We start from the raw sequence: 12,821 nt of genomic DNA, 5'->3' as shown, positions 1-12,821 counted from the left end.
CTTCAGTTGAGTTCAGTTCAGTCTTTCAGTCCTGTCCGACTCTTTGTGACCCCATGAACTGCACCACAACAGGCCTCCCTGTAAATTACTAACTCCTGGAGTTTACCCAAATTCATGTCCATTGAGTCGGTGATGCCATCCAACCATCTCATCCTCTGTCATCCCCTTCTCCTCCTGCCTTCAATCATTCCCAGCATCAGGGTCTTTTCAAATGAGTAAGCTCTTCACATCAGGTGGCCAAAGTATTGGAGTTTCAGCTTCAACATCAGTCCTTCCAATGAACACCCAGGACTGATCTCCTTTAGGATGGACTGGTTGGACCTCCTTGCAGTCCAAGGGACTCTCAAGAGTCTTCTCCAACACCACAGTTCAAAAGCATTAATTATTCGGCACTCAGCTTTCTTTATATTCCAACTCTCACATCCATACATGACTACTGGAAAAACCATAGCCTTGACTAGACAGACCTTTGTTGATAAAGTAATGTCTCTGCTTTTTAATCTGCTCTCTAGGTTGGTCATAACTTTCCTTCCGAGGAGTAAGCATCTTTTAATTTTATGGCTCCAGTCACCATCTGCAGTGATTTTGGACCCCCCAAAAATAAAATCAGCCACTGTATTTGCCATGAAGTGATGAGACTGGATACCATGATCTTAGTTTTCTGAATGTTGAGTTTTAAGCCAACTTTTTCACTCTCCTCTTTCACTTTCATCAAGAGGCTCTTTAGTTCTTCTTCACTTTCTGCCATAAGAGTGGTATCATCTGCATATCTGAGGTTATTGATATTTCTCTCGGCAATCTTGATTCCAGCTTGTGCTTCTTCCAGCCCAGCGTTTCTCATGATGTACTCTGCATATAAGTTAAATAAGCAGGCTGACAATATACAGCCTTGATGTATTCCTTTTCCTATTTGGAACCAGTCCGTTGTTCCATGTCCAGTTCTAACTGTTGCTTCCTGACCTGCATACTGGTTTCTCAAGAGGCATGTCAGGTGGTCTGGTATTCACATCTCTTTCAGAATTTTCCACAATTTATTGTGATCCACACAGTCAAAGGCTTTGGCATAGTCAATAAAGCAGAAATAGATGTTTTTCTGGAACTCTCTTGCTTTTTCCATGATCCAGCAGATGTTGGCAATTTGAGCTTTTTTCCTCTGCCTTTTCTAAAACCAGCTTGAACATCTGGAATTTCACAGTTCATGTATTGCTGAAGCCTGGCTTAGAGAATTTTGAGCATTACTTTACTAGCGTGTGAGATGAGTGCAATTGTGCAGTAGTTTGACCATTCTTTAGCATAGCCTCTCTTTGGGATGGTATAAAAGCCACTAAGGACAGAATATAGAGACAATATGCTCTGAAGGAACAGACAGAAACCTAAATAGAAATGATCTCACTGGGTTTTTAACATGCTAAAGCAGAAATTCAAGTGTCAACCCCAGATGACACTGTTTCAGGCAGCACAGGGCTGACTTCAGGGATGTCCCAGGAGAATCAGACCATCAGCAATGAAGAAAGATGTGGATTTTGACTACAAAACAGATGAGCTTAGGGCTTCTCCAAATGCTCTCCATCCCAGAGTTTAGCCCCCATCTCCCCTGGGCTCCCCAGCATCCCAGGAAAGCCTGTATTATGGTACCTACTGCTCTCTCCAGTAATTACTTGTGTATTTACCTCCCTAATAGACTGTGGCTTCTATAGAGCAGAAACTAAGCTTTATTCATCCCTGAAAGTGAGTAGGGGCCTTGCTTCATGTTTGATGAATGAATACTGGAAAGAGAAGTGTCTACTACAACACAGATCTGACCAACAGCTACGATGTTCTGGGCCATGTGATCTATGCTTAAGGTCAGGGGAAAAAAGAGTGTGTGGGGACAGCAGAGAGGAGATTGTGTCTGGGGACCACCCACTTGAAGGCTCCCTATGCAGCAGGCACTGAACAGGGTGCAGGGGAAAAAACAATCCCTGACTACCAGGCCTTCATCACCTAGAGGAGGAGGAAGACAGTTCAGTAACACCTACACCACGTGCCAAGAAGGGCTGCTCCAGGAGGACCCCTTAGGACACTAACCAAGCTAGGCAAGAACACTGCTGCTATTTATTATCAGAAAAACAAAACTCTCACTTATGAAACAATACATATAATTACATCGAATTTGCACACTGAGAAGTGAAATTTGGATAAATAGAACCTTTGTCTTACATCCTCAACAGAACCCTGGCTGACACCAAACCCTGGCACCTGGCACCCCAATAAGCTGAACCCAGTGAGAAGAACAGGAAATGAAAGAGGATCCCTCAGGGGCAGCTTACCTGGTCAAACCTGCTCACATCGTTGGACAGCAGGTTGACTATCTGGCCTGTGGTGGTCTTCCCCATGGCTGAGCTACTCAGGCGAAGGGCCTGAAATGAGAGAGGGAGACAGAGATTCGGATTCCTAAGGTGATACCAAGTCATCTTAGAACATAACACAATGGAGCATGTGTTCCAGGGGTCTTGAGTGGTGTCATCAGGAGCAGGATGACCCCTGACAGCAGGGCTCTAGGGACCCTTGTTCAGCTTCTAACTCCTCAGTGTGGCGGCAGCCCCAACCACAAGAACAGCAAAGGGAGGAGCAGGAGGTAAAAGCAAAATCCACCCCCTGTTTCAGTGAACTTGCAGCTGTCTGAAGGTTAAAGGGTGTAGGTTTAGACTTAGGAGCCAACTAAGTAATTTTTAGCCAATTGGATGAGACTGGAGAGGTTGTCTTAGGAAAGAAATTTGGAGACTTGGATTCAATCATTCATCCTGTGGGTGACAATATTTAAACACTTTGGGCTTAGTTTCCTCATTCTGAAATGAGCAAGTATAATGTTCAAAACACTGTTCCTGTGAGGAAACTGTGGTCTTGATGCCATTCTGCTGATTTTACAAAATACACAACCTGTGTTGCTCAATCCCTTTTTAGTAAGAAAAATGCCCTAGAGATCTGAGGAAGCTTAAAAGACACCAGGAGCTGCTTCAACAGACCACCAAGTAGAGCCACTGATCCAAACAAAATGTCATACTTCATAAGAAACTTTTTCTTTACTCCTCAAGTAAAGAAGAAAACAATGATCAAGTGAGAGGGTAAAATGATATAACCACAATGGAAGAGAATACGGAAGTTCCTCAAAAATTGAACATGACATTAGCATAAATACAGCAATTATACTACTAAGGATACACTCAAGAAAACTAAAAACACAACCTTGAACAGACAATCTGTACACTCATATTCACAGCAGCAATGTTCACAATAGCTAAAAGGTGGAAACAACTGTCCACTGACAGATGAGCAAACACACAGCATGTTGCATAGGCCTATAAGGGAAGACTATTGAGCCTTAAAAAGGAATTAAATTCTGACACCTGCCACAACATGGATGAACCGTGAAGACATCGTGCTACAGAGCATAAGCCTCACACAAAATGACAAACGCTGTATGATTCCACTTACATGGAGTACTGAAGTACTCAAATTCACAGAGATAAGAAGTAGAATGGTGCTGGGTGCGGGGACAGGGGTTGGGGAGTTAGTGTTTAATGGATGCAGAGGTTCAGTTTGGGAAAAAGAAAAAGTTCCAGAGATGAATAATGGTGATGGCTGCACAACAGTGTGGGTGTACCTAATGTCACTAAATGCTGTACTTAAAAGGAGTGAAAATGGTCAACTTTACACTGGGTGTATTTTACCACCACCACCACAACAAAAACAATGATCAAAAGCCAAAGGTAATTTTACCAAAGCTGTGGAAATGTATCAATCAATAAATGGCAAGTCATTTTTTTTTTATGCTTGAAAATTGTAGGGACAAAAATGACAATCTTCAAGGATTGATTCATGAGAGAAAGATTAAAATTACATAGTATTTATAGCTTTGCCAAAAAATGACTTGCAAGTAATGGTAAATATTTACAGTGACTGAGATTAATTATTTAATGGGAGAAAATTAGATAAAAATAAGCTAATTTGTTCTCCAATTATTTTTAGTGAGCTAAAACATAATGTATCTACTCCAACTCCCAACTGTAGAGAACACCATTGCTTTATTTATTTTTTTTTAATTTTTCATGTTTTATTTATTTATTTTTTTAATTACCCTGTGTACGAGACAGCAAAAGAGACACTGATGTATAGAACAGTCTTATGGACTCTGTGGGAGAGGGAGAGGGTGGGAAGATTTGGGAGAATGGCATTGAAACATGTATAATATCATGTATGAAACGAGTTGCCAGTCCAGGTTCGATGCACGATACTGGATGCTTGGGGCTAGTGCACTGGGACAACCCAGAGGGATGGTATGGGGAGGCAGGAGGGAGGAGGGTTCAGGATGGGGAACACATGTATATCTGTGGTGGATTCATTTTGATATTCGGCAAAACTAATACAATTATGTAAAGTTTAAAAATAAAATAAAATTGGCAAGTCATTTTTATATATGATACCTCCTTCAGAATCATTCAAAATTCAGCTGCAAAGAGCACGAAATGCTGAATGGGCCATTTTAGGAGTGGAATATGTGCAGCCTTAGAGACCTCCTGGAGACCTGCCCCAGCCTGGAATCCATGGTCAGAACAAACTATGGCTACGGGCTTAGCAGCCATTCCATTTCTAATGCCCAATCTGATTCCTCCCCAGGAGCAGGTATCAGGAGGTGGGGCCTGAGCATGAACCACAGAAGTTCAGAGGGGCCTTTCAGAGCTGCTCGGCAGCACCAGCTGTGCCTTAAAGAATCAGCCCACCTGTAACCTGAAAAGAAGTGTCTTATTTCTGCACCCCAGCAGGACTCTAGATGCAAGGCTGTGCATGAGGAAATTTGTCTTTTGCAGGTTTCTGGAATTTCAAGTTATGTCTATGTTATAATCCCCATAATTCCTGACTTCATATAAAGCCAACATTTAGGTAAAATCAAGGCAGTAAATGAACTTCTTGGGAGATAGTTACATTCACATAAGCCAATGTGCCAGGTCAGATCACATTTCCCAAAGGCAAGATTCCAAAGTATGGTGGGAAGAGGAAGAAACACAGGTAGACAATGGCTCACCTGTGTGACAAAGAGTCAGCTTTCAGTAAACCATCGCCTCACATCTAACTTAAGGTTTCACAACACAGTTTGGGTAAAATTTCACAACTATTATGAGAGTTAAATATGATCTGGAAAGACAAACGTTTAGCCAATTTGTGAGGAAATCTGAGTATCCATCTCCTAAATGGTTAAAGATGCAACAGAATAACAAAGATGATGATAAATGACAGTGAAGACCTCTGACTGCAGTATGCAGGCACAGTTGCAATTTCCACATCACCCAGAAGGAAAGCAGCTCAGATGCTGTTGTCAAACAAGACAGTGAGATGCCAGGTCCCCAGTTTCACACAATCCTGAAAAGTACAAGACTCTGCTCAAGGAAAGATGAGGAAAAGACATATCACTTTCTGCTGAAAAAAGTATTCTGAAGAAGCAGAAGCTCTAGATAAGCAGCAACCAGGTAAAAGAAGCAATATTTTCAATTTAAGCTGCTTGGTTTTATCTTTCAATGAGGACTTTATCTATTAATAAAAATTACGTATGTTTAAGGTTACATGATACTTTGGTATAAATACACACTGGGAAATGATTACTGTAGTAAAACCACTTAAAGTATTCACTACCTAATATAGTTATCCTATTTAACATGTGTGGTGAGAACATTTAAGATCTACTCTCTTTGAAAATTTCAAGGATAGAATACAGTCAAATAAAGATTTTTTTAAAACTGTCTAAGGCAAAGACATATCCAGGATCAAGTTTATACAGAGCCCTTCAGCTCTTGACACTGATATATCTGTGGCAATACCTTTGTAAAGATACCTGAAAGCCTCACTCTTTTTACACTAGTTTAGACAAGGGTAAACTATGGAATAATTTCATGGCATTCCTCAATACAAAATCACTAAACACATTAAATCAGTTCTTATTAAAACTGCTACAATGCATACTAAGAATAAAAGGAAATATTGTATTAAAATAATTTAAATGAAGAGCAACAAATTCTCTCTAGAATTCATAAAACAATGTAAAATTTAAAGTTTCATCTCAAATATCCTATTTTCTTTCATACCATTAACAAAAATTATCTATAAAATATAAGGAGTGAGTCTATATGAAGCATGAATTCTCTTTATATTTTTCCCTAGCAAACATAATTATATTGAATATAATTAGATGGGTCTTTTAAAGTTAAAATCAGTCCCTTTATCAAATACATTCTCTGCTCTTAGATGTAGTTTTATAGATCCAATCTCTGAACCTCACTTTTAAATACAAATTTGATGTACCTGAAGGTATTAATGAACGACAACAAAAATTTTCTATAAACAGCACTATGGGATTTGGGCATGAACATTGAAAATAAACTTGAACTTTTAATACTTATTCTTGAATATTAATTTAATATTTTACAGTACAAATTTAGTGGTTATTATGTGACAGCCTATGGCCAAAAGTGCCAAGGACAGCCCACACTTGATCTCAAAAGAAAACTTTTCATTATGTATTGGTAAAGTTTGCTTCAACAACAACAAACTTGGCTTGATGCAAAAGCAAACTTCTCTAGGAAGGCGTAAACACTCCCAGTTACAAAATTTGTAATTTACAGAGAACTTTCCCTAAATGTCCCTGAGGATTTAGGGGAGGTACACACCGTGGTACCGAGTGACACTCACCTTGCGGTAGATCATGTGGCACACGGCTACTCTCAGCCTCATCCCCACACGCTGCATGTGGTAGAAGTACAAGTGGTGCAGAACGGCCCACACCAGCACGCAGGCGCTCAGCGCTGCCGCGTAGCCGTAGGCTTCGTGCAAAGCAGCAGAATCATTGGGATCATAGTTTTCAACATAACTAATCATTTTCCCCAAAAATATGGGTTGAACTACTCTGGTGCCTTCCTAAAAGAAAAGAAAAAAGTCTTAATTAGAAATGTCAGTTTTTCTTTATACAAGATTTACTTTTATCATTAGCATGTTTAAAATACATTTTGACAAAATGCTACATTTGTGACTAATTTAAAACTATGCAGATTTATTATCTCATATAAGACAAGCAGGCAACAGTTTAACCTTAAGGCAAAATTTTCCATTCAAACATAGTAAAGCCTTAGTACATTGTGCTTAGCACACCGTGGATGCTCAACAAATATCACAAACAGGCTCAATACCAACTGAGCCTTAAGATGAATAAAGAAAAAGGTGGCAGAAGAAGAGGAAGAAATCTGCTTCCACAGGAACAAGCCTGCTAGCAGCCTGCCCCTGTCCCCCATACTCTCAATATCCCAGCCCAATAGAAAGTCAATGTGGTTCACATATGGGAGACACGCTTTCATCACCTTCTTCATGAATCCTTATGAACCGAGACACTGGCACAAACACATCCACCCTTTTCTACCCCAAACTCCACATGTAGATCCAGAGAATGGAAACTGGCTTTGGCAGGAGTACCACAAAGAAACCAGGTTTGGCAGCTCTGCAGGCTCTCAGCTCCTGAGAGCACTGCCTCACTACGCCTCTACCCTCTAGAAGTTGGAATGTTCCTTGGAGTAAAAACCTAAACATGGTGGAGGCCAAGCTAAAAATTCATGTCTCTGTAGTTCTTGATCCACCATCCACTGAAGTTGGTGGTTTGGAAGAAATGTTACCAATCCTCTCTTCCCCAAGGCCTAAACCAATTGACTCAGGGTGCACTGAGGCTTCCACCCTGAGTAAGACTTAGGGAAAGCAAGTTTCTTTCCCAAAGAAAAAGGCAAAGGAATGGCAACACCTACCCACCCTGCCAAACAGCCACTCCACCTCACAACCTATTTCCTCTCTCTAGTCACCCCTTGAAGGTCCCCTTCTTCCTAGGTCCCCTTTTTCACCATCAAGGAAAATCATTCAACAAATCCAAGTTACCAAAACTAAACATCTTGGGCCACAATATCATTTCCTCCACAGACTTCTCAAAAGACAAAATGTTAAAAGTTTGGAAGTCTTTCAGGAACAGGGCTTTTCCTTTTTTTGGCAATCCCACATTACTAACACAGACAGAGTACGCTTTGCTTACCTGACAGGTATGCTTTGATAGCTCTCTTCTGTCTGTCTGAAGCTGAAGAACACACACACAAGAGGAGGGAAGGCAAATCCATAACACCAAATACCAAAAAACAAAAACAAGCATTTTCTGCTCAGCCAACCAGTGCTTGATCAGTATATTTATCAAAAGATGTCCCCATCCCTCATATGGGGGTCTCATTAAACCTTAACATTCCTGTCTTGTTCTATACAAATGGACACATGCACACACACACATTAACAGGCTGCACCAACTGCCTCTCCCTCCACGAAGTCATGGAGATTCTCATCTACTATAGAGGATAAAGGGAACACTATTTAGTTGAAGCAGTGTAAGTAAGATGACCAGAACTGAGTAAAATGTAACTGATACATTTCCACCATGTCCTGTCATCCATCCCAAGAGGCACAGAGAGCTCTTGGAAGAGTCCTTCACACAGTGGATTGTCAAACACACTGTTTACAGTTTCCTGAGATGGAAATGTGGAAGCCACACAGAGAAATGAGAACATCAAACTGTACACACAGGCAATCCCAGCCACCAAGGGCAGTCCAGTGCTGGAGCCACAAACCACCAGAAGCCCAGCAGTAATATCTGCCATCCAAAACTTTCCTGAAACTTATGATTCTATTTGGGAAACACTGTTACCTATTACTCAGCTCTGCATTTGAGCCTAACATCCTTGTAATTATGAGAGATATAAGAGTAGTAGCACTCACCAAAGATAATATGGATAAATTAAAAATCCAGCAAAAAGGAGTGTAAATAAAGGCAGGTCATTACTGCCTAAGCACATCTGGAGTTTTTCACTGAGAAACAGTATTTAATAACCTAGTTGAGGGACTTCCTTGGTGGTCCTTTAGCTAAGACTCCACTCTCCCAATGTAGGGAAACTGGGTTTGATCCCTGGTCAGGGAAGTAGATCCCACATGCAGAAACTAAGACTCGGCACAGACAAATAAATAAATATTAATAAAACAGGACCAAAAAACAGTTGGATAAATAGCCTCATTAAGATATAATGCCACTTCATGACTCATGTCTTCTACTCATCTATTAATTCTTTTTATTCTTGATAATGATTATTATTTAATTGGAATAGAAAATTTCTTATCTTTCAAAAGATAACAAAAGATTTCAAACATGAACTGTTACTGACGCAATTTGAGGGGAGAGTCATTTATTATTTTGGGACTTTCTCCAATGGTTCAATGGTAAGGAATCCATCTCAATGCAGGAGTCACAGGAAATCCAGGTTTAATCTCTGAGTTGAGAAGATCCTCTGAGGAGGAAATGGCAACCCACTCCAGGATTCTTGCCAGGATAATCTCATGGACAGAAAAGCCTGATGGGCTACAGTCCCTGGGGTCACAAAGAGTCAGACACAACTGAGTGACTGAGCACACATACACAACTTTGCCTCCAGCAAGGAGCAGTCACGGCAATTCAGAGTATTGATGAAAAGTGTAATGCACAAGGAATTTCCATTCTGGCATAAGTTGCAACTATGGAAAACAGAAAATTGATATTATGTTCCATATGAAAAATAGCAGCAAGTAAAAAACAATTTTCCAGTAATTTCTCTCAAAAAAAAAAAAAAAAAAAGCAAAATAACGAATAGCACAAAATTGTGAAAACAAAACCCCAAGTACATATAGAGAATAAGAAGACACATATTAAATATGATTCTTCAAAGCCTCCAGAACAGACAGGGCACAAGTGACTGAGGCCATCAAAGGTTGACTGAGGCCATCAAAGGTAGACTGAGTAAATCCATCCCCTCCACACACAAGGAAAGGTTAGAGATGGAGAGCCGGAGAGCTGGCAGCAGCATTTGTAATCTGTGAGTGTTTCCATTTCTGACATTTGGTAAAACTGCCTGAGGCAAACCAGGCAAAAGTTTGTCCAGCTACCAGAAGATTAACTCCTGCATATGCCCAATGCTCTAGTCCAAGTATTAACTCCAAATGAAACAGTGGTGTGAATCCCAAGGATATACTGAATTACAGAAGACTGCTTGCCTTGGAGAGTCTCTCAGAGAGGCAAGGAGTGGCTGTGGCTCACTCTGGAGACACGTACACTGGTGGCAGCCATTCCCGGGAGCTGCCCCCACCACATGCATACTGGTATGGGCATACACCACCAAGGAATTCTCTCATCTGTATGTTCCTGATTCTCACTGTCAACTAAAAAGAAATAAAACAACTGAGAAAATATTCATTATCAATCATGAAGCTAACCAAATTAAAACTTTCTTGATAAGCAGGAACAAGGTCAAACACTTTCCCTTAAACCTTTCCTCTCTGACATCAATCTATTACCACACGTATATTCTTTCTACAAATCAATTGAGAATATAGTTCTCATTGTTTCAAAAGAATTCTCCACATCTCTGAAATCATAAAGGATCTTTAAAAGAGCTGAATTTAAAACCGCAACATCCATTATTCAGGATTATCTGAGAGTCTGAGTCTCTGAAGCAGACTTTTTATTTTGGCTACACCCTGTGGCATGCAGAATCTTAGTTTCCAGTCCAGAGATCAAAACCCCTCATATCTGCATTGGGGGCATGGAGTCTTAACCACCAGCCTGCCAGGGAAGCTTGTGGTAGCCATTTCTTGATAGAGTCCTTGGTATTCAGCCTCCTGAAAGCACCTGATATTGGGTCCCACCTTTTGCTTCTTAGGATAACTTCTTGCAGTTTCGGTTAGAAACTAGAACTTCTGCAGTGGATAGAATTCCTCCTCCAAGTTAAGGTACTTGAAACATTTCTCACCCAATTTCCCCACATCTCATTCATGGAAACAAAAACACAAAAGTAGAAGAAAGCTAACAAAGAAAAACACTTGAGTGAAACATACAAGCAGAAAAGAGTGAGCTTGTAGGGAAAAACTGAATAGGCAGTTAATCTTTAGAACTGGGGGAGTTCTAAAGGAGAGTTGAGAAAAATCCAGAGATGAGGAGAAAAAGCAGTGAATCTGCAAAATCATAACCACCAGCATTCTAGATATCTTAGCCTTCACTCATCTTTTACACAGTTGTCTTCATCCTGACTCCCCCTTAGCATCGCCTGAGTGGGCATAAGGGCACTCTGATGCCTGAGGTCCAGCCTCCAGAAACTGGTTTAGGTTCAACTGATTAGGGTGGAGCCTGAAGATTCCTCTCCCTGGGAGAGTCTAGATGCAGAAACTAACCCCATGTAAGCATCTGCTAACCTCCACTCTTGCACTGTCTTGGCATGAAGGAGTTACACTAATCACAAAGAGTTTTAACCAGAGTCCCATGACACATTTCATGCTTCCAGAAAAATCCTTATAAACCCAAGTCCAGAGATTACAGTATTGAAATTGAAAATTTTTATTCTGCACAGTAGGAAAACTAAAATTTCAGATAAAACTATAGGGAGGGGGGGATGATTTGGGAGAATGGCATTATAACATGTGTAATATCATATAAGAAACGAATCGCCAGTCCAGGTTTGACACAGGATACAGGAATCTTGGGGCTGGTGCACTGGGATGACCTAGAGGGATGGTATGAGGAGGAAGGTGGGAGGGGGTTCAGGATGGGGAACACATGTACACCCATGGCAGATGCATGTTGATGTATGGCAAAACCAATACAATATTGTAAAGTAAAAAATAATAATAATAATTTAAAAATTAAAAAAACACATTAATAAAAAGGTGAGTCAAAATTAGCTGGAGAGTTATCTCTAAAAGGAGAAGGAGAATTAGAATAGAGCTAACAAGGATATCAGCCTTCTTTAAAAGTAGCCTTGTCTTGATTTTGGAATCATGAAAACATTATGCTACGCTATGCTATGCTAAGTCACTTCAGTCGTGTCCCACTCTGTGCGACCCCACAGACGGCAGCCCAACAGGCTCCCCAGTCCCTGGGATTCTCCAGGCAAGAACACTGGAGTGGGTTGCCATTTCCTTATCCAATGCATGAAAGTGAAAGTGAAGTCGCTCAGTTGTGTCCGACCCTCATCGACCCCATGGACTGCAGCCCTCCAGGCTCCTCCATCCATGGGATTTTCCAGGCAAGAGTACTGGAGTGGGGTGCCATTGCCTTCTCTGATGAAACATTATACAGAATTATAATTATAAAAGAACTAATTGTTTAAACAGCAATTCCTAAGATTTCAGAGTAAATTTAAATAAAAGTACCTAAATATCTACCCATCCTGTTGGTTCAAAGAGACATACAGAAAAGAACTATCAAAAGTGGTTTTAAGAGGGAGGCGCCAAGATGGCGGAGGAGTAGGACGGGGAAAACACTTTCTCCCCCACAAATTCATCAAAAGAGCATTTAAACGTCAAGTAAATTCCACAAAACAACTTCTGAATGCCGGCAGGGGACATCAGGCACCCAGAAAAGCAACTCAACTCTTTGAAAGGAGGTAGGAAAAAATATTAAAGACAATAAAAGAGACAAAAGAGGGAGGGACGGAGTTCCATCCTGGGAAGGGAGTCTTAAAAAGAGAGAAGTTTCCAAACACTAGGAAACCTTCTCACTGCCGAATCCGTGCCGAGCTTTGGAAGCACAGAGGGTAACATAACAGGGAGAAAAAATAAATAATTAAAACTCGCAGATTGCGAGCCCTACGGTAACTCCCCCAGCGGAGAAGCAGCGCAGACGCCTGCATCCGCCATTAGCAAGCGGGGGCTGGGCAGGGAGGCGCGGCGTGGGCTGCATCGCTGAGAGTGGGAGT

General features: G+C 40.9%; 1 protein-coding gene across 2 annotated transcripts in view; it reads right to left on the bottom strand.

Moving 5' to 3' along the window:
* The window catches only part of LOC139186117 (ATP-binding cassette sub-family C member 4-like), a 177,629-nt gene that overhangs the window by 143,188 nt on the left and 21,620 nt on the right, over positions 1-12,821 (bottom strand). For both annotated transcript variants that reach the window (XM_070799893.1, XM_070799894.1), the window contains exons 4-5: positions 6,721-6,945; positions 2,310-2,399 (exon numbers count right to left, since the gene is read on the bottom strand). In XM_070799893.1, coding sequence (XP_070655994.1) covers positions 2,310-2,399; positions 6,721-6,945 — 315 coding nt within the window. The remainder of the gene's footprint in view (positions 1-2,309; positions 2,400-6,720; positions 6,946-12,821) is intronic.

This window comes from Bos indicus, chromosome 12, assembly GCF_029378745.1.
Source record: "Bos indicus isolate NIAB-ARS_2022 breed Sahiwal x Tharparkar chromosome 12, NIAB-ARS_B.indTharparkar_mat_pri_1.0, whole genome shotgun sequence".
NCBI classification, from domain to species: Eukaryota; Metazoa; Chordata; class Mammalia; order Artiodactyla; family Bovidae; genus Bos; species Bos indicus.
The sequence above is the reverse complement of the archived record's forward strand: the minus strand, read 5'-3'. Positions and strand labels throughout refer to the sequence as shown.